General features: G+C 36.0%; 1 protein-coding gene across 3 annotated transcripts; it reads right to left on the bottom strand.

The window, feature by feature from the left end:
• Positions 1-339: 339 nt before the first annotated feature.
• On the bottom strand, positions 340-18,840 carry LOC113054282 (calsenilin-like). Of its 3 annotated transcripts, none has more exons than XM_026219715.1 (10): positions 18,722-18,840; positions 18,065-18,155; positions 12,778-12,958; positions 5,198-5,322; positions 5,035-5,104; positions 4,427-4,497; positions 4,007-4,114; positions 3,817-3,921; positions 3,672-3,734; positions 340-754 (listed from the first exon to the last, which is right to left on the bottom strand). In XM_026219715.1, the coding sequence occupies exons 2-10, from the start codon at positions 18,068-18,070 to the stop codon at positions 707-709; spliced, it is 777 nt and encodes a 258-aa protein (XP_026075500.1). In that variant the 5' UTR covers positions 18,071-18,155; positions 18,722-18,840; the 3' UTR covers positions 340-706. The 3 variants fall into 3 exon arrangements, with proteins under 3 accessions (XP_026075500.1, XP_026075501.1, XP_026075502.1); XM_026219716.1 differs by lacking the exon at positions 18,722-18,840 and adding an exon at positions 18,534-18,680; XM_026219717.1 differs by lacking the exons at positions 12,778-12,958; positions 18,065-18,155; positions 18,722-18,840 and adding an exon at positions 6,384-6,702.
• Between the last annotated feature and the right edge of the window lie 2,078 nt (positions 18,841-20,918).

Genomic DNA, 20,918 nt, shown 5'->3' with positions numbered 1-20,918 from the left:
GAAAGAAATACATCAATACAAATAAAAATACATTTATACAATTAAATAATTGTCTGGATTAATGCAAATCTCTGATAATGTTTTTGTCTCTCTTTGTTAAAATGTATATAATTAATTACTTAATATTTATTTAACATAGAAAATACTGTCACAGTGTTGAACTTGTCATGGCAAATAAATGGAAGAATTTAAGCATATTCCTTCCAAACAATCTACATCCTTGCTGTGTATTTTTATAGTAAACTTTTTGTTTCCTTATTACATTAAGTGAAATAATAAATAAATATATAGTTTTACAGAATTCCATATATACAGACATCAACACATCATGGAGTCATTCACAGATGCCTTTATTTCTTTGAAAACAAAAAGCAGGCAAACATGCAAAAGTTAATTAATCTAGGCAGAAATCAACCAGTTTTAAGAGCGCAGATTTATCTACATATATACAAATGAGCATTTACAACCGGTCTTGAATGCTTAAGGTTCAACTGAGACACTCAGACGGCCCACATCTTGTTGTTAAAGCATTCAATGCAATCAATCAAAATATTCATTCACATGCTATAGATGATGTGCAAGGCCTAGGCACAAAACACAAGTGTTTCTAGAGAGTCCCTGTGGAGCGCTCGAGGACTAATGGAGTGATGCTGAGAGTCGATGTGGAAAAAGAGCCAGAGGATCATTCTGCACTTCACGCGGCGCTCTAGATGACATTCTCAAACAGCTGCATGGAGCTCATAATGTTCTTGTCCTAATAAAACAGCAGAGAAAGAAAAAGCATCAGTCGCAGATTGTTGCTGACAGCTTCATGTTAGAGAGAGTTTAGACAACGTCTGGCTGTCACACACTGACAGTCTGTTTCAACATAAATCAGTCCAGTGTTGACATTTCTCTGACATTAACTCTGATGCTTTTGTCTAAGCATGGTGAACAACCGCAGATACTTCTAGACAAAAGATTTAAAGGGGTATTTTGTTTCTGCTTCTAAGTTTTCACTTACTATATATTGTTATACAAGATTTTTTTTGTGCCAAAACAACTCAGAATTGATTATTTCATAACCATTTCACAATGACTTTTTTATCAGGCTGTTTATTTCTGTTTTTCTGTAGAATTTCATACACATTTTCCATCCTCTTATAAAAAAATGTTGATTGTTGCTGGCCCTGTGATTAGAATTTTAAAAGTATTTCAGAATTTGTTATTTTTGTTGCTCGGTCTTTTGATAAATGTGACCCTTGACCACAAAACCATAAGTCATAAGGGTCGATTTTTCGTAATTGAGATTTATATATCATCTGAAAGCTGAAGAAATAAGCTTTGCATTGATGTATGGTTTTTTAGGATAGGACAATATTTGGAATCTAAGGGTTAAAAAAAAAAAAAAAAAATCTAAGTATTGAGAAAATCCCCTTTAAAGTTGTCCAAATTAAGTTCTTAGCAATGCATATTACTAATCAAAACTTAAAGCTGCGGTAGGGAACTTTTGACGCTCTAGCGGTTAATAAACAGAACTACTTGCGTCTTGCGGAAGAACATCGTAGCCGGAACTACTTCTCTCTGTTTATGTCTATGAAGAATCACAAAGGTACTGGGTTACTCCGCCGCGGTACCCCCGAAGCAATCTAAAATAGTCCGAATATAAACACTTATAGGCAGGGCCGTTTGAAGTAATTTGGGGGCCCCAAGCAAAATGGACATAGAGGCCCCCCGACAACAACCCCCCCCCCCCCCCCCCCACACACACACACGCAAAGCCTACAGGAACCACATCATAGCCATACAGTTTAAGTTCACCCGCACCTTATATAAATTAAAAAAAGTTTACAGTGCAAATACTGCTTGAAAAAATAGTTTGGTGGGAATTCAATAGTGATTTGCACTGTTTTTTTTTCTTCTAATAATATGACAGCACATACTTAGTTTAAACTCTGGGCTGTGCAGGATATCAGCATAGAGCTTGTGGATGCATCTGTTGATGTTGAGGATGAAGTTGATGGTGTAGCTGGGAAATTATTGAAACAAAAATCTGAAATGACCTGTGAAGTACGTTTTACCATTTCACTGTTAGCATATTGAAAGAGGTCACTATTACCAGCTCAGGGGTGCGTTAAATGAAAAACTAAGTTTCCTTTTTTAGATTTTTTTTTAATGCATAGAATGCAATGGCATACAAAAAAAAAAAAAAAAAAAAAAAAAAAAAAAAATTAATTATTAATAATTGTTTCTCTGTCTGTACTACTTGTACTTTGAACAATGACAATAAAGTTGACAGATGAATTAAGTGCATTTAAGTGCCATTCAGGTGGGTTTTTAAATAAAGCATTTTCTGATATGCACATTAAACACCAAACATTAATTTATCTTTTAATTATTGAAAATTAAGCAAACTAAAGTTTTTTTTTTAAGAGCAGTTCTGTAGATGCTGTTCATGCGTTCACATTCTTATTTAGTGAGACATCAGACGCGAGACTGAAATCACCGCGAGCGTCACGCGCGCTTCAGTGCGTCTTCAAGGAACACGCAGAACATGCAGGATTCATATTTAAACAGACTGTTCCTGCTTAATATTTACAGATATTAGTCCGTATCGTGGTTTGATGTAAGCGCAATGACCTATTTTTAATTCATTCATTAAAAATTTGGCAAATTACGTGTCATTCTGCGTTAAACTGTAAATTCCGTTTTTATGACTGGATTCCGCGATTCTTGCAATCGAAACACGCCACGACGTTCTCTTTATGTTTGCCTGAGCCCTTAAATCAAAACACTGCTGACTCCTTGCAGTCTGCGATTTCTGATCTGCGTTTTCCTTATCCCGTTAAAAAAAAAAAAAAAACATATTACAGTAACCATATTCCTTCCCTTCGAAAAAAAAAGAAGCAGAGATCACTTGACTTGGTTGGCCTGCTGCTGTCAGCAACAACTGAGTGGGGCCCCCTTGAGGGGGATCCCGATAACAGTGTCATTACACATTACTGCATTGACGATCAAAGGGGCGCTCACACAGTGTCGTTGCATTTTATTCTTAACCAGTCGTTGTCTTGGGGCCCCAGGTCAGCTCGGGGCCCCAAGCAATTGCTTGGTTTGCCTGCCTTGTTGCGACGGGCCTGCTTATAGGTGCACCCTAGTGATTCAGGACAAGCCAAAAACACGGTTTGGAAAATGGATTCATGGTGTACTCGCTTATTATATACATTTTTCTACATTTTGAACACAAACAAAGTTACGGACCGCAGCTCTGATTGGTTATTTTTTACCGGGAGCGATGGAGTTTCTGCAAATGGCAATAGGACCACTGGGAGGAGCCAGAGGAGCTTGATTTTTTTCACAGATTATCTGTCTCATATTCTACTGTCAGGACATAATGACAGGTTTAATAAATATGTAAAAAATATTTTTTTTTACAAAAGTTCCCTACAGCACCTTTAAGTTGTAATATATTTAAAGTAATAAATGTAATAAATATCTTCATGGAACATGATCTTAACTTAATTTCCTAATGATTTTTGGCATAAAAGAAAAATCTATAACTTTGACCCATACAATGTTTTTTTGGCTATTGCTACAAATATACCCCAGCGACTTGAGACTAAGGCTAAATATGAACTCTTCCATGCGAAAACATTAAGAAAAGTTTTATTATGACTTCTTTACATCTGACCTACCTTCTGACAGGTCTCTATGAATTCATCGATGGTTACAACACCATCTCGGTTTCGGTCCATTTTCTATAACAAATATTTCTTCAGAGGTCAGTGATGATCATGGCTGGCTGACATCATTTCTAAGGGATTGTTAACCGTTTGTTACCTGGAAGAATTTCTCCACGTGTTCAAATGCAGCAGCGTCTCTTACATAAGGAAAGGTGTACATGCCCATCATGTCATAGATGGACTTCATAATAGCCAGCATTTCCTGTAGAAAGTGAATGTTAATTGCGGTAACAATGCCAAATGCATATTTGTACTAATTTAACAATGTTAACACTGGTGTTTTGTACCTCTCTGGTGATGGTGCCATCTTTATTAATATCATAAAGGCTAAAGGCCCACCTCAGTTTCTCTGTCACAGAACCTCGAAGCAGGACAGACAGGCCGATTACAAAGTCCTGCCACAACACATATTTTACAACTGATTGAAGAACAAAACTAAATTTAACATTGTCAATTGTGATTGTCTGTTGGGCTAACACATGTTCTGTTGATATTGAACCCAAAGATGGAAGTTTAAAAATAATAGTTATAATTAACCTCCTTTTTGTTCCTCTGATATAAATCTAGTAGACTGATATTATTGCTAATCTGCTGATTTATATCGATATAAACATTTGACTTGAATAAAGTAATATAACATGGAGCTGCAGTCGTTCAAATTATTATTATTTTTTAAATTGCTTGAAATTTGTAATAATGTTCCTTACCTCAAAACGTATAGAACCATGCCGGTCCATGTCAAAAGCATTGAAAAGGAAGTGTGCGTATGTGGTTGCATCTAGAAAAAAGAATTGATTAACTCTATTCTTAATATTTGGATTTTATTTCTAAAAAATGGACACCTACTCATTCTTTACCATGACTTTAATAGATTTTATAACAAGAGTCAAGTCACAAATAAAAAAAAAATAGTAATGTAAATATATATATATATATATATATATATATATATATATATATATATATGTATATATATATATATATATTTAAAACACCTAATTAAACCATTTAAAACTATTTTAGTGTTAAAAATAAAGTTAAATAAATGCATTAATAAATTAAAACAAGAAGATAACAACAATTACAAATTAAATAAACAAACAATTAAATAAAAAAAATAAAAAATAGATGAATTAATTAATGAATGAGTGAGATAATTTTAATGAATGCTATTCCTTTAGAGCTATAGTGCAGAAATTCTCCTGTAGATGCCTGACACGTCCCACTTACATAATGTAGGCTACTTGAACCAAGATTATATCCACACTAATCGAGATCCACCAAATAAGAGTCAGAAATGTGATAATCACTTTACCTCCTTGAGGGAAGAACTGCGAATAGATTGATTTAAACGTCTCCTCATCCACCAATCCACTGGGACACTCCTATTAAGAAACATAAGATGACCCTAATATCCTAATCTAGCATAATATGGAAATTTCACTTGTGACAAACTTGTTTTTCTTAAGGGGTCTTACGTTTTTGAAGCCTCTGTAGAGCGACTGCAGCTCCTTCCTAGTGAACTTAGTCTGAGCCTGGAGCTGCTCCAAGCCCTTGGGCTGATGTCGCACCATGGACAACTCCAGATCCCTGTCAGCGCTGTCTGAGAGAGAGAGAGAGAGAGCATGAGGATGAGGAAGAGGAGGAGGGGAGTGACTGAAATCAGTTGGGCTGCACTAAGGACAGGACAGAAACAGATAAAGCACAGAGTACAGGTGAAAGAACAGCCACACATTTGGGTTGAAAAGAGGAAGACAAAAATAGACACTGAATAAACCACAGAAGAGGAGCTGAGGAGCTGGGACCAGGATGGATCGATATCACTGATTCTCAACTGGCTTTGCTTCAGGGCACAGAATTTTAATTGGATGTCAAGTGGCGACCCAAGACCCAAAGTACCAAAATTGGTTAACATACAAAAATGCCCTAAAAATAAAACACTAAAATCTGTCACTCTTTTAAAAGACCTACACTTGCTAAAGTAGAACATGAATTTATTGTTTTGGGACATTTACATGTTAAGAGTATATTAATAAGAATTAATATAAAAAGCAATTAACTGAAACTGAATTTCCTGAAATATGTTTCTTTGTATTTTATCTTTGTTTCCCCCGACAGCCTTATAGATAACCTGCAACCCACCATCTGACATCTACTCGCCATCTATGAGGCATGCGAGAACATAAACAGGGAAGGGAAGAGATTAAGAGAACATAGAAATAAGAGAGAAATAAAGAGGAAGCGATGCAAAAACAACAGTAGCTGGACTGTACCACAACTGCAAAATGATATTAAATGTATACATTGGCTCATATTCTGAATATAGCTGCTGTGTTCTTCTTAGATTATGTGAAGTTGTTACCACCTTGTACTTGTTTGGATTTTTTCAGTTAATTTAGATTCGTTTCCACATGCAGCAATTTTTTTTTTTTTAAGTTACCTGACTAGTGTAAAGTGTGCATATATTGCAAATAGTCACATTCAGTTTAAATCATAAAGGATTTCCATTTCAAATAAATGCTGCTCTTTTGAACTTTCTATTTATAAAAGAATCCTGAAAATATATAAAAGTTTAAGAAATGAACAGCAAATCAGCATATTGGAATAATCGACACTTTTTACAGTAAACTAGGGCCAACATCAAAACCATACGGTGGTTCTTACCATCCAGCGACTGCGCCTCCGTCATGCCAAACTGTTTGAGCACCATTACAAACATTAGAATCACTACAGCAACTGCAAACACCTCCATGCCCTGAATATCCATTGCAATGAGAGCTAACTGCGATCAGCTATGCGATTCCTTCAAGAAAACTGACTAAGGTCAAGAGGTCATGCTAGAGGAACGATTTTAGGAATAGCAACTCATCTTGTTTGATGAGAAGACAAGTTCTTATTGTCTGCAGAGCTCATTCCCGGAGCTATTCTGAATTCCTGGTGCATTAGGCTATAAACAAACCACAAATGTAAACCGTACAGTGATGCTGGCACCACGGATCATTTAAAATAAAGTCAACATTTAAATAAAGTCAACAAGTTACAAATTCCTTCACTTCCTCATCCATGTTTGTCTGTAACAACATCAAGCGTACGGGAACGTCCTGCGGCTTTGGTCTCCACGGACTAGTGTGTCGCGGTCCTCTTCAGTCTATATATTCCTTACAGAGTACTGAAAGAGTCCGATCTCAAGACACAGACACTCCCTCTTCCCTCTCCATCTCTCTAGCAATAACACACAATGATGAGCCAGCCATAATGTATGTTTAGGTGCAGTTGAACTGGTGCATTCTTCATTTATTTGCATGATACAAAACTACAGAATTGATTAATATACCTGGATATACAAGAGGGGTCTTGGATCTCTGTAAAAGGGCTTTAAAAGGGGTTTCTTTTGTGATAATGACAGGCTGACTGTACATTATCCCACTTATTACGTGGCTACTTGCCAAATAAATAAAGGAAATATGATATACAGAAGCAATATGAAATATTAATTTCAGTTTAACTTATTTGATTATGTGAGAAGGAAAGAGACCACGCAGTGATATAAGATACATGATGCTAGTAGAGATATAGGAAAATTGGTTGCCTGAAGCAATTAAGTGAGAAACCGAGCGTTTAGTTGTCATTACACCAGAATATCTGACCACTGAATCAAGATTCAGGATCAAGTATTCCAAAACATCATCTAATAAAACTTGATTTAAAGAACTTTATTATGAAGTTGTAGTGGTTTGTCAAAAGTAGACATCTATAGAGTAATATATATAAAGTAAAAAAATATATATATTTAATATGTAAAACACATAATTTATTGAAATGGCAGAAACTGACAAATACAGTAAAATATTGTAAAATAGAAAAATAAAAAATAATTATTTAAATAAAAAAAAATACATCAATCAATCAATAAATAAATTCATTTACAAATTAAATCAAATTAAATAAATAAAAGTGACATATGGCAAACACACAAACTATAAAAAGTACAAACTCTTAAGTTTTTATGCATTAGCTGAAGGACATTATGACTATTTTACATTTGTTTTAATGTGAAATCTTGACTGTGCCTCTCATCAGCTGCTGGAAACATGAAACCAAAAGCTTCATGCCTGTTCAAATTAAGGAGCAGAGTGAACTTTGAATGTTGTAAAAAAAAAAAAAAAGTGACATTCATGCCTTGAGATGCTACCTCAGACATATGGAGAAACTTGACTGCAAAATGCACTGCAAGTCAGCGATATATTTCAATGAAATTATATGAAAAAAAAAAAAACTATTTCGACCTCTATTATGTTTTATCCATTTGAATCAACTGGAAGCTTGTTTCTATTAATATGAGAATAATGCATCAGAATTTATACTTAAGGAAGCTATACTATTCACTAATAACATGGAAAACTTTACCTATCATTCAGCCTGAGTGCAGGAGGGGAAAGATGACTGCTGATGAGTTTGTACTTATTAATGCATGAGTTTAAACCGGGCGCAGGCATCAGAGAGTCAGGGGGAAATCAATACATGCCTTGGGATGTGCCAGAAACTAACTTCAAAACACTCTCAACTTCCTCTTAAATCTCTGTCTGCATTAAGTTAAAAAACAAACAAGAATCCTATGACATTTATGCAAGAGTACGAGGGCTGATATAAGAAAGCTGGGAAACTATCCATTTTGTGGCACTAAAAGCAGGCTAAAATTCACTAAATCCATTCTAAAGTTCTGCATTTATTTGACAAAAAATACAGTAAAAAACAGTAACATTGTAAAATATTATTACACTTTAAAATATCTGTTTTCTATCTGAATATATTTTCAAACGTAATTTATTTCTGTAATGTAAATCTGAACTTTCAGCATCATTCCTCAAAGTCTTCAGTGTCACGTGATCATTCAGAAATCAGTCTAATATACTGATTTGTCATTTAAAAAAAACAGTTATTACTATACATTTTGAAAACAATTGTACTGAACTGAACTTAAATTTTTAATGGATATTGTGATATATATTTTTTTACAGAATTATTTGATAAAACATTTTTTTTTAAACTGCATTTAATTAAACTTCTTAATGAATAATAGCATTCTTTTTGTGTAATTTGGAAATAGCTGTGCATGTTTTTTTTTTTTTCATAAGCAATGCATTACAGACTTTATAGTATACATGAGGGTGAATATTATCTCTGGGGATTGTCTCCATATAAGTGATTAAAACTCAGCGCAGCTCTTAATTTAATAGCCTTGTTGCTGAGACAGCATTATAGTCTTTACATCAAACATGAGGCATTATTTATAGACAACTTGGGTTCTTAGTTTGCCTGTAATTATTACTTAATGGATTCTTCCTTTATCTGATAATACTGTCAGCATTTCTCTGTGGTTGTCAAGTAATATTGCATTAATAGATCACATTTCCTACATTCCGTATAGGTGTCAGGGTATTGCATCATGGAATGTTGCACTTCAGAAGTCTCACTGCTGTGGGATTTAAAAGAAGACTCTAAATAATAGATATCCGAGATATCTATGAAAATATGGAGAAATCAGAAGCAGAAGACTGGAAGGCCTGAGGTGAGTCAAAAAGCCCGGATGGCACTGACTGAGGGTGAGCTGAGGCCTGGCCAGCGGAGGCAGAGCTGAGGAACTGCCTGTTTTTTAGGAGAGGAAGCAGGAGAGGGAAGCTGGGTTGGGAACACTGGAGAGCAGGATTTAGGAGGAACCAAGACACATGAGGTGAATGCCTAGTGTTGTTGTTTACCAGTACCTACTTCACACATGCAGCGAAATCATGTTGAGGACCACTCCCTGACAGCTTTGCTCAGGAGCATTCACTGAGGCTCGAGAGGTAATACACAGAGCGAGCGGGCTGGGAAGTGCTTCAGGTTCGCCAATTCAATGAAGTCCCTGGTGTGAATTTCCAGGGAGTCATCCATCTGCTCCAGACGGGACGGCAGGAAGGGCCATGGTGACGGAGGATATACACAAACAGAAAATGCCATAAAATAAAACAGTTTTGGTCCTTTCTTCTGTCACAGGGTGTTGCCAATCATATCTCACCGAGACGAAATAACAAAGAAAATGGTCTTTAATCTAACTTATACAAAGGATACAGAGAAACAGGCTTCCAAAACACGACATAAGATGAGACCCTGAACTCAGGAAACATAGGACTATAAAAAAAGTAAACCAAATGAATACTAATAGCCAATTTTTTTTATAGTCCCTTGTTTCCCATGTGGTTATTTTGTTATTTCGTAATAGGTTAACAGACAACAGTTGAACTAAATACAGTTATCACATGCACACACTGGGAAACTATGTCAACCGAGGCATTGAAGACAAAAATGAAACAATAAAGAGAACATACATGTGACAGAAGGGTATGACACTAACTTTGTTCGACTACTGACATGATCATGTACAGAAGTTGGATTTTTACTAGTTACAAAGTGTACACTAGTTTATATAGCATTTCACTACACTCATAGCCTAAAGGTAATAGTATTCATGAAGGCTCTCCAGTTCATATTTGCCATCTTCAAAGGCATACTGCCATCTGTTGGGCTCACACTACAAAGTACAGAGAGAAACAACTGAAGTCAGTGGAGCTCAGCTGGACTTTGACTACTTGGGATTCTGTCCTGGCTTTTCGCTCTGATCTATTCATCTCTTTCTTTTCTGAGCCACAGTTTCATGTTTGCCAGTTCTTCAAAAACAAAATATTATAATTTCTATAAAATCAGGTAGCGTTCTTCTTAGTGGTATATAGTATTTGTTCTACTGTTGTACTGCTATTGTATCAATAAAACGGATTTTTGCATATTTTTGTCTGAGAGCGCAAGAACAATAGGCTACTTCCCTCATTAGTAAAAACCAATCAGAATTAATATTTCAAGGTTCAACTGCTAATTAGATTAAGTTCAATTCTAATTATTCATTTCGTAGCATTAAAATGGAAAATTGCTGTGCTTATTTAGTTTTTAGAAGTAGCGCTTCTCACTGCTCATCATGTGCCATCAAATGCTGGGCTCACAAAAAGCACTTCATGCTCTTCTTTAAATTAAAGGGTGAAGCAATGAGAAAGTAATTGATAAACAACCTGATTTTAACAACCGGTCACACTTCATTTCACTTGCACAAAGGCAAACTTTTTGAGGCTGCCTGGAGTCCCAGATGGCTTGTTTGAAAAAGTGAAGCAGAGTCATATTTTGGCACCTGATTCAGCAGTATGTTATTTTGGTCACTGGTCCAGGGAGCCTAAAATGAACCAAAAATGTAATAATTTATGCATTTCTTATTGTAAATGCATATAAACAGACTGGAAATGACATTAAGAAAATCAGTCTGATTATTATTTTTTTTTAGTTTTTTGATAAAGAGAGCCCAGGCAAGAGCCAAAGGCTTGTCTGAATATAGAAAAAGAAAACTAGATGACTCAAGAAATGCTGATGGGACGGAGGGATGAAAGTGAACTGGGGTCTCAGCCCTGCAGATGTAAGTGCACACACATGCTACATTACTCACTGTCTGCACACACAGAAGTGCTCTGTCAATTATTTACACTGGATTTTGCAGCTCAGACACACATTGTCCCCTCACATGATCCCTGAGCGGTCTGACACAGGTTACATATTAAATGCAGGACAAACTCTGCATAACACACACTAAAACATCTCTCAGTTATTACAGAGAGATAATTAACTAACATCAGAATATTATTGTGAAAGAGATGCAAAAGTGGGAGGGTCAGTGAAAAATGATGAAAGAAAAAGTAGATGAGGAGGGAGAGAGCGATGCTGTAAGAAGAGGGAAATATGACATCAGGTTGAGTATCTAGTCAGGCAGTGTTGCTGAACAGCGTTGTGCCTTGAGCAGCATCAGCCCTTTGTTAGATAGTACACACTATGTGGTACGTATATACAGTTTAGTATCCATCAAATTAATCAAACATGACAATAAAGACATTTATAATGTTACAGAAGATCTCGTATTTCAAATACATTTTGTTTTTCAAAACTTTTCTGTTCATCAACGAATCATTAAAAATGTATCACGGTTTCCACCAAAAAATATGAAGACTGTTTTAAATAAAGAATGATTTCTGGAGGATCATGTGACACTGTAGACTAGAGTAATGATGCTGAAAATTCAGCTTTGCTTCACATAATTAAAGTACTTATTGAAATATATCAAAATAGAAATGGTTCTTGCTTTGAATTTGCTTTATTAAACCTATTAATTAAAGAATAAAATAAATTACTTGTGACTACTTTAATGATTTTTTTCCCCAGAAAAAAATAAATAATAATAATGTAAGTTTTATAACATTTTGTTGATGACAATCATGGCAGAATTTTATTGTTTTTGGTTAAGAAAACACTTTCGGAATGATTCAGTGAGACAGTCACTTGTTTCATTCCTGAATGAATCCACATATGAATCAGTGAATGAGTGAAACCCACCACTAATGACTGTATTTCTGCAACATCAACAACTACAAAAAAGTGAAAAATACAGCGGAAAACGGTGTTGGACTAAAATATAAGCACTCACAGAATGCTGCTTTACCAATCAAATGACTAAACAGTATACTGTATATTTAGTCTAATTCAACTGGTCCCTAATTCAATCATTGTATTGCTTGCTTGTGTTAACAGCACAATTGGAAACTATAATGGAGTGTTTTTTTAAATCCTGTTTTTTTTTAATCAGTTCAGGACCGCTTGGAGCTGCTTTTTGTCCACCACTGAGTAGGGAGCATGAATTGAAAAACTCGGTGTGAAGCGTATGCTATACCTTCAAGTCATGTCTTGATTTAAATGATGCTACATATGAGCCAAGCACACATAAACATGACCATAAAGTCTTTTCACTTTAAAAAAAAATTATGGCAGAAGCAAGTAAATACCATATACAGTAGATTTCTAAAAGGCCTGTATACAATTTAATGCATGCAATTTTAAACCTCTCCTGTCTAATTTATTCCCTCCACTCCTCCATCTGGATCATGGCTGGCACACAGTGTTCAAAACATTTTTCTGTTTTTTTTAGGAATCATACTTGTGCCCTGGGGCGCCGCACTGGCGATGATCCTTTTGACCAGACAGCATTTCATGAGGGACTTGCGGGAGATGTGCGGCTTCTGCCACTTCCCGTGGTTTTCCTTCTGCCCGCTGGGGTCCCTGTCCCGCCTGTTGGCATCAGGCAGCAGACCTCCATCACAGCCCTTCTGTCCGTCTGCCTGGGGGAGAAAGACAATGAGAAAACACAGAACTGCACAGAACTGAAAAGCAAGTCAAGTAGTTCACACAGAATACCATGTCTTTGAATGTCCTTTTGTAACAACACTCACTGTCTGCTTCGACATTTTATTTTTAGTTTAAAACATGATCATATAAATATCTTGCGGATGTTAGATATCAAATTAAACTAGAGAAGCCGATTCTGATTATACCAGTTCTATCATTTAACATTCATTAACATGATCATAAATCCAATTTTGAACTCAATGTAAACATTTTCTTTCTCACCTCAAACCTGAATTCTTTATATTTTAAAAAGATTCCAACAACTTCCATTGTCATGTTAGGATGGTGGGGATTTTATCCCTGTAATTCATTTTTAATTGGTTAAACTAAAGGTGTTGCAACTGGAGCCATGTTACAATGCTCCCCAGCCACCCACAGACAGTTCTACTGTCAGCAACACAGAAATTACAAACACATCAAAGATGAGTAAGGTGAGAGAGATGTGCTCAAAGAGATATAGGAGATAAAATGAGTAAAAATATAAACGTAAGAGTGAGGAAAGTTTCTAGGGAACGGCAGCTTTAAAGAAAAATATTTAACACGCCTTCAAAAATGCATTTGTCTTCATGGAAATGGACATATCTGTGAGAATTTGCTTGCATGTGCAAAGTGTTGTTCATCTTGAATGGCATGAGGAATCCTGTGAGGGGCCTTACTTATTTTCTTGTTCTTATTTGTATATGAAAAGACAGTGAGTTTTGCTCTGAACATTTACAGCATTGCTAAATAATTATACCTCCCTAAAAACAGCATCAATAAAACATCAGGGGCCGGCATCATTTTTGAGGGCCTGCATCTGTTAAATACTGCCATGAAAGATAATTTGTATTACCCACTGAGAGAAGTACAAAGAACATTTGTAATTCTCCAAAAATACACAGAATTGTAATATTTCATAGTTGTACATACCTACAAGTACTAAATTAACTTTACTACACATCTGCCCTGACATGCAGTGGGGAGCGTTACATAATCACACCAGAAAATTCACTGTAGAGGGCAAGTTTGTTTCTTTCCTAACTGTATTTGTGTGTTTTACTGGGATCTAGTTGATAACAATGCTCGAAATCATGTGGGCATGTGTGTTTTTGGGATGCACTGTCATGTGGTCACCTACAGACCTTGGCACCTGCTGCATTACTGATATGACTATAGTGAGTCAGTCGAGTATATCATGTACAGTAGGCAATGTCAACATAGCAGGCTCCAATAAATCTCTGGCTTGACCACTGTGACTGCTCAACCTGTCCCAAACAACCACATAGGGCACCTTCAACATAAACAGTCCTTGATATCCCCACAAGAACTCCAGGGTAGCTGCATCAGTGAAAACAGAGCAGCATGACATAAAAATGATTTGGGTGAGAGTGATTCTTGCCTATAAAGATTGCAGATATATTATTGCCTTTACAAACTTTAATCGGCTCAATCCATTTGTCTTTACCTCTACCTATCGTTCAATACATCAACTGCACATGAATTGAGCAAGTACACAACAATGTGACAACACAGGAAATCACAACAGAGCAAATAACCAAAGCAAGGCAAAACAAGTTTATTTTTAACACCATTCATTGTGGTCAGGGTGCTTTACAGAAAAATGATAAGATAACGATTAAAAAAAAGTGCACTACTAGTTGAGCAGGCTTGAGAACCAACACAAGTTGAGTAACAGTTTAACAGCTCTGTGTCTATTTTAGAGCATCACTATCTGAAAAGATCTCGAAAGTCAAGCAGACTTTAGAGCATCACTGAAATTATTCTAGAGCAGCATTATCCAACAGGTTCTAGAGAAAAAACTATCTGAACAGACTTTAGAACAGTGCTATCTGAAATTATTCTAGAGCAGCACTGAGCTAATTGTAGAGTGAAGCCAGCTGAGCAGACTTCAGAGAAGCACTATCTGAGAAGATTATAGTGTGACACTAGATGATCAGACTTCAGAGCAATGCTATCTGAAATTTTTCTAGAGCAGCACTTTCCGAGCAGATTTCAGAACAGTGCTTTCTGAAATTATTCCATAATTCTAGATCAGTGGTTCCCAACCAAGTTCAGCACTGATGTGCAGAGAGAGAGATGAGTTGCAGGGGACTCCTGTAGTCAACAATACTCTCTTTTGTCTTGCTGATGAAAAGAGATAAGACTGTGTCTTCTCACACGTTATGTACACTGTCTTGTTGTTGTGTGCGATAAGGCCCACCAATTGTATCACCAGCAAACTTGATGATGTTGATTGTTTTGATTGGTCAACACAGTCATGAGTGTGTAGCTGAAACAGTATGTGGCTGAGAACACAGCCCTGAGGGGCACCGGTGTTTAGAGTGAAAGAGTGCAATGTATTGTCGCAGACCACTACTGCCAGAGTTCTGTCAGTCAAGAAGTCCAGGATCCAGTTGCAGAGTGTTGAATGCCAATCACTCAAAGCATTTCATGACGATGAGTGTGAGTGCCAAAGAGGGACAGTCATTAAGGCAGGTTATTGATGATTTCTTTGGTACAGGGATAATGGTGTCAGTTTTAAACTATATTGGGACCACGGATTGTGATGGCAAGATGTTAAAGATGTCTGTAAGAACATCAGTCAGCTGGGTCAAACGTCCTTTCAGAATCCAGCCAGAGATGCCATCTGGGTCAACGGCCTTACAGAGTCCTTTTTTCTTCAGCTGCTGTGACAGACAGCATCTGGTTGTCTGATGGTGGCTCCCCAGGTGTTCTTGGATCTTCTGGGATCTCCCCCTTGAAGAGGGATCGAACCTCTCCATGGTTAAAGTGGACAGACTGTCTTTTTTATTATTTTGTACTGATCTCTGCGGTCCACTTATAATGTTTAGATTTTTACATAACATTTTCATTACTGTCTGATCTGATACAGTCTACACTGCATCATCTTTTAGTTTCAATCTTTTTTAAATTCTGTGTCGAATTGTACCTTGTTTGTAAACAAATCTGCGAACAAAAGTGAACAAAAGACCAAGTTCTTACTGATGCGGGCTTGATTCTTCATTGAAAAAATAAAGTTCATCCACTCTTTCCTAATGTTGGGACCAGAAGGAAGGCAATGCAAAGACTGTTTTCCCACAACTTGCCACTGCACAGTGTTTTGTTGTCTTCGGATCAGTCTTTAACCTGTTGTTTACACTATGCATGAATCGCTGAGCAGGGCTAAACAGGCAGAAATGTAGAAGCAGGTGTTGAACTTCTGCGGATGCGGGTTTAGCCACACTATTACATCATAAAGTAAAGTAGTTTTGCTATATACAGTATAATCTATTTTTAGACCAAAGAGAAAGTTTTGAGCTCTGAAACTTGCAGGCTGTTTTTAATAGTACAATGACCTCTTATATACGAAAAGATCAAGATAATTTTTATTTCGCAGTTCATGACCCCTGGAGTCCACTGGGGTCCACAATGTCAAATGTCTGACATCTTAAAAATGTCCACACGTTCACAGTCTAAATCCCAACAGTGACAGACAATCAGTCCACTTGTTCGCTGCCCGCCCAATGATGTTGCCTGTGGGCTGTACCTCGGGTGTTTCTCAAGACAGATTCTCTGAGACCAGAGAGTAAGAAATGTTGTCATCTAGAATTTGGCGAAATGTTTACTGAATCATTAAATACTTAGAGTTATGTTATGTTTGAATTTTAAAACAGATGCAACATTACATCAGTTTAGAAACAGAGGCACCCCAGTGCAAGCTGCATCTAATTTTTCAGGAACCAAAGAAGAACCCAATTTCCTTCCTCCTCTTCCTTGTATGATAAAATAGACAAGGATACCATGGAGTTGACCAAGATAAGCCAATTATAAAATTCATACTTATGTCATGCAAGTGTCCCATTTTGATATTCCAGCAATACAATGCTTGCTTTAAATATCTGGCTAAAGGTCAAAATAGAAACATAGGAAACACAAATCTGGCTCAATTCCAAAAATATATATATTTTGTGCATTTGAGCTGGATTTTTTAAAATAACAGTACAAAATGATTTCAAACTGTAAGCATACCTCTGGTTTCTCATTTTGAAACAATCATCAACACCAAGAGAAGAAAATATATCCACTAAGTCACCAAATACTGGTTCCTGGGTGTTCCAGGAGAACAAATTCTTCAATGGATGGCAAGCTTTAAATCAGGGCTATTCATTACTATTCCTGGAGGATAACAACTCAACAGAGTTTAACTCTAACCCTAATCTCCAAATCAAACACATCTCCATGCAATAATCAAGGATTCCTGAAAACCTTGATTGTCTTGTGGCCCTCCAGGAATGGATTTAACCAGCCCTGTTTTAAACTATCAAAGTATCAATTAAAAACAACAGTCATTTGGTCATCTGAGTCTATGCTGTTTTCTTGTCTGGCATATCTATGTTTAAGTGGATAACTTAAGTATTTGTGTATGCAACTACAGTATAAATATCACCAGATTGGTGGGAATATTCATAGCAATAATGTGTAATATTAAAAGCAAACGTGGCTAACATTTCCCAGAATTTCTTTACAGTCCTCTCACTTTGATGTTGTCTGACCTAAGATACTTACTGAAATACCATTAGTAATTTGTTATAGAAATTGAAATATTTATTTCTGGCCCTTTTCCCGGTTTCCTCCAAATCCTCTTATATTAAGTTACCCAAAGGACATGAAGGGCATGATATCAAATTCCTGACACAGGCTGTTCTAAAGTCTAAAGGAGGCACAGTGTTACATAATAATTAGTTTTATAAAAGTCACTATCCACCAAACTTTGTAGATGAAAATGGCTGAGGGCTCCTCTTAATACAATTTTAATACACTTTAAATCTCTCTCTCTCTCTCTCTCTCTCTCTCTCACACACACACACACACACATTCACACACACGCAAAGATTCCACTGCTTTCAAATTCACTAGAAAGTGTGACTGAAGACAATTTTAGTAAGCAGGTAAAAACGACTCAAATCGAAAGTTACCTGAACAAACAACAACCTTTTATCAGTTGGATCACTAACATATATTCATATTTTTTCTTTGCCTTCTCAGGAAAAGCATCTTACCTGCATAGCCTGGAGTTCAGGATGTCTGTATCGATGACTAAAAAAAATATCTGCGGAGGGATCCTTGAATACAGCAGAACAGAAGAATATGCTGCACGATGTTTTTAGTGACAGAGGATGGGACGAGAGAGAGAGAGAGAGAGAGAGAGAGAGAGAGAGGTGGATCAAATGGTGTCACTTCGATTGGATTCCAATCAGATATGAATAAAAATCTGATTTTGACTGATTTGTCTTTTTTTTTTTTTTCGGTAAATTCAACATTATCAAAAGATTCACACAAGAAGCGATGTTCACTTTATAATGTTATAGTTTTGTAATTAGGCTATTTACAATAAATGTTAGGGTTATAGCCTACTGTGCATTTGTTTTTTGATAGGCTTTAGGAAAAGAATAATCATTATTATTAACTTAGCCTATTTTTATAGTTTGTTCATTAATGGTGATTAAAATAATTATTAGCTATTATTACATTTAATAGATTAGGCCACAATATCACAGGCTACTGAATCATTCAATCAACCGATTCATTCAAACACACTGATTCTTGCAGAAATCTCTACTGTGTTGCTCGGAGACAGTTTTCCAGTCCATTTCAGCTCTTTGTTTCTCTTCTAACGAGTCGCTGAGTTAAAGCAGGTGTGTTTGAGGGAGGCATACCAAATCTGCAGTGTTGGGTGAACTCCAGGAGCAGGGCTGGGAAACACTGGATCGTTTTATGCCATGCCCAAAATTCACCGGAAGCTACTGAAATTACTCCATTTCACTTGTGCTTTGAAATTAAGTCGAAACACGGATAGTGATTAAGTCCATTAAATTAGTGGTATTCAGGTGCTCAGTAATTTTCATGCATGTTAAAAAAGGTGAAAAAGAGTATAATAAAGTGGTAGACAGCGTCTTCATTTGATTGGATAATTAACTCAGCGGAGGAGAAAGGTCCAATCGGTGTAAGGTTTCTCGTTAAACTCGTTCTGTTTTGTACAAAAGAGCTTTTACCTATGGCTCTCCACCGGTGCTTTGCGAGTTTAATGAATAATTTCCCGATGAGTTCACCACCCTGTTCTTTAATTTGACTGCAGAAGCAACCTTCTTAAATCTTGCCTCAACTGTAGTATGTGGGGTGAGTGAGAATTAGAAGATAATTTCGTATTTTTCAGTTGGTTGCTGGAGGTTTGCTTGAAGGTGAATTCCTTCTATGGGCAAAATTACTTGTTCAATTTGTATGCCTGGTAGGGTGAGTTTTAGCCTCGCACTGGGAATGCAATGGGGTTGAAGACTTGAGCGCCCTCAGATCTGCACCATTAACATTACCATTTATCACCTTTGGCTGAAACCTCTTTTCAATCTCTAAAACTGCTTCTGGCAATGTTTCACAAATTTTACGTTGGTATTTCAATGTATGATCATGTTTCAAGCCATTAAATAGATTTCTACTTCAAGTCTGATCGATAAGACAGCTTAACTGCACCCGAGTGCACTCCTAGACTGTCATTCTCTTTAGAGGAAGGTGAAGTGATATTAGAAAGCCAAATTTAGGCCTGAAAAGAAAAATTAAGACCTTCAGTCTTAAATCCATTATACATTTTTTTAAAAAGATAATAATAAAAACAAAGCCATAATAAAAAAAATAGCTTCATTAAAAAGTATTGTGTGTAAATAATGCATATACATTTTAAATTTTGAGTGTCTCTCAGTTACTGTGTCATTTTCACCAAAAAAATTTTTTCTCTTATATTATAATTTTTTCCCCCCACACGATAGTTTTAATGAAGAGCTTAAGATGAAATATGAGATAACTGAGATAAACATGAACTAAGGTAAAAAATCACTCATGAAAATCCATTTTATTTCTACAAAAAAATAAAAGTTTTACTGTGTTAAAGCATCCGTTGTAAAATACTCTATAAACTCACACCTGTGATCTCGTTACATTAGTATTACTGCACTGCGTGATGCATTGCTGAATAACTACATTGCTTGGTGGAAGAGCTATTTTTTGTTATCAATAAATTATGAAGTTTTTGTTGCTGCTTGTTTATTTTATGAAATAACACCAAGTATATGTATGTTTTATATGTGCTCCGAGTTGTCTAACAGAGCCCTCAGCACTTCTAATGTCATAGTAATTTCATCTTCTTGCAACTTATTGCTTTATCATGTTACTGTGGCTATTTACAGTCAGTGGTAAATAGTAATGAGTTTGTTTGGTAAATATCCACACAGATAGATCATATCCATAAAGATATGATGAAGGTGACAGAATGAAAGGTAAAAGAAAGATGCAAGCAGGAAGCAGAATATTATTCATACTGTACTTAGCATGATAAATATGAACTGTGTTCAGGACTCGTATTTCAGATCCGTTCAGAACAGTGACAGAATTACAGTCTGTGAATACCTGCTGAATAAAAACTGAATATGAATGAACAAAGGATAATGACTTGGGTCTGACTTAATTGAGAATATTTATGAAGTGATTTAAATCTTGTGCATACTCTGTATTTTTTGTAATCATGACTTCACATTTTAATAATTAGTGCTGAGAGGTTAATGAGGTACTATACTAAAATTACTAACTAAAACATGTACCGTAGTTATAACGAATAAACACATAGGCGCTGCTGTACATGTGCAATTTGAACACTTTTGCTTATTTTCAATTAGAATGCAATTAACACTTTACCTAGCAAACATTTATAACAAACATTCCTTTCCAAACATCCAGAGTGTCTTAATTTAGTTTTGCTTAAAACACATAATGTATATATTTACATACATATATATATATTCTCAACTGAAGTGCTGAAAATAGGATTCTAGTGGTACTTTTGCTCACTGTATGTCTGTGTTCATTCTA

The sequence above is a fragment of the Carassius auratus genome, chromosome 35 (assembly GCF_003368295.1).
Source record: "Carassius auratus strain Wakin chromosome 35, ASM336829v1, whole genome shotgun sequence".
Taxonomy (NCBI): Eukaryota; Metazoa; Chordata; class Actinopteri; order Cypriniformes; family Cyprinidae; genus Carassius; species Carassius auratus.
Note: the sequence above shows the minus strand (reverse complement) of the source record. Positions and strands in the feature narration are given on the sequence as shown.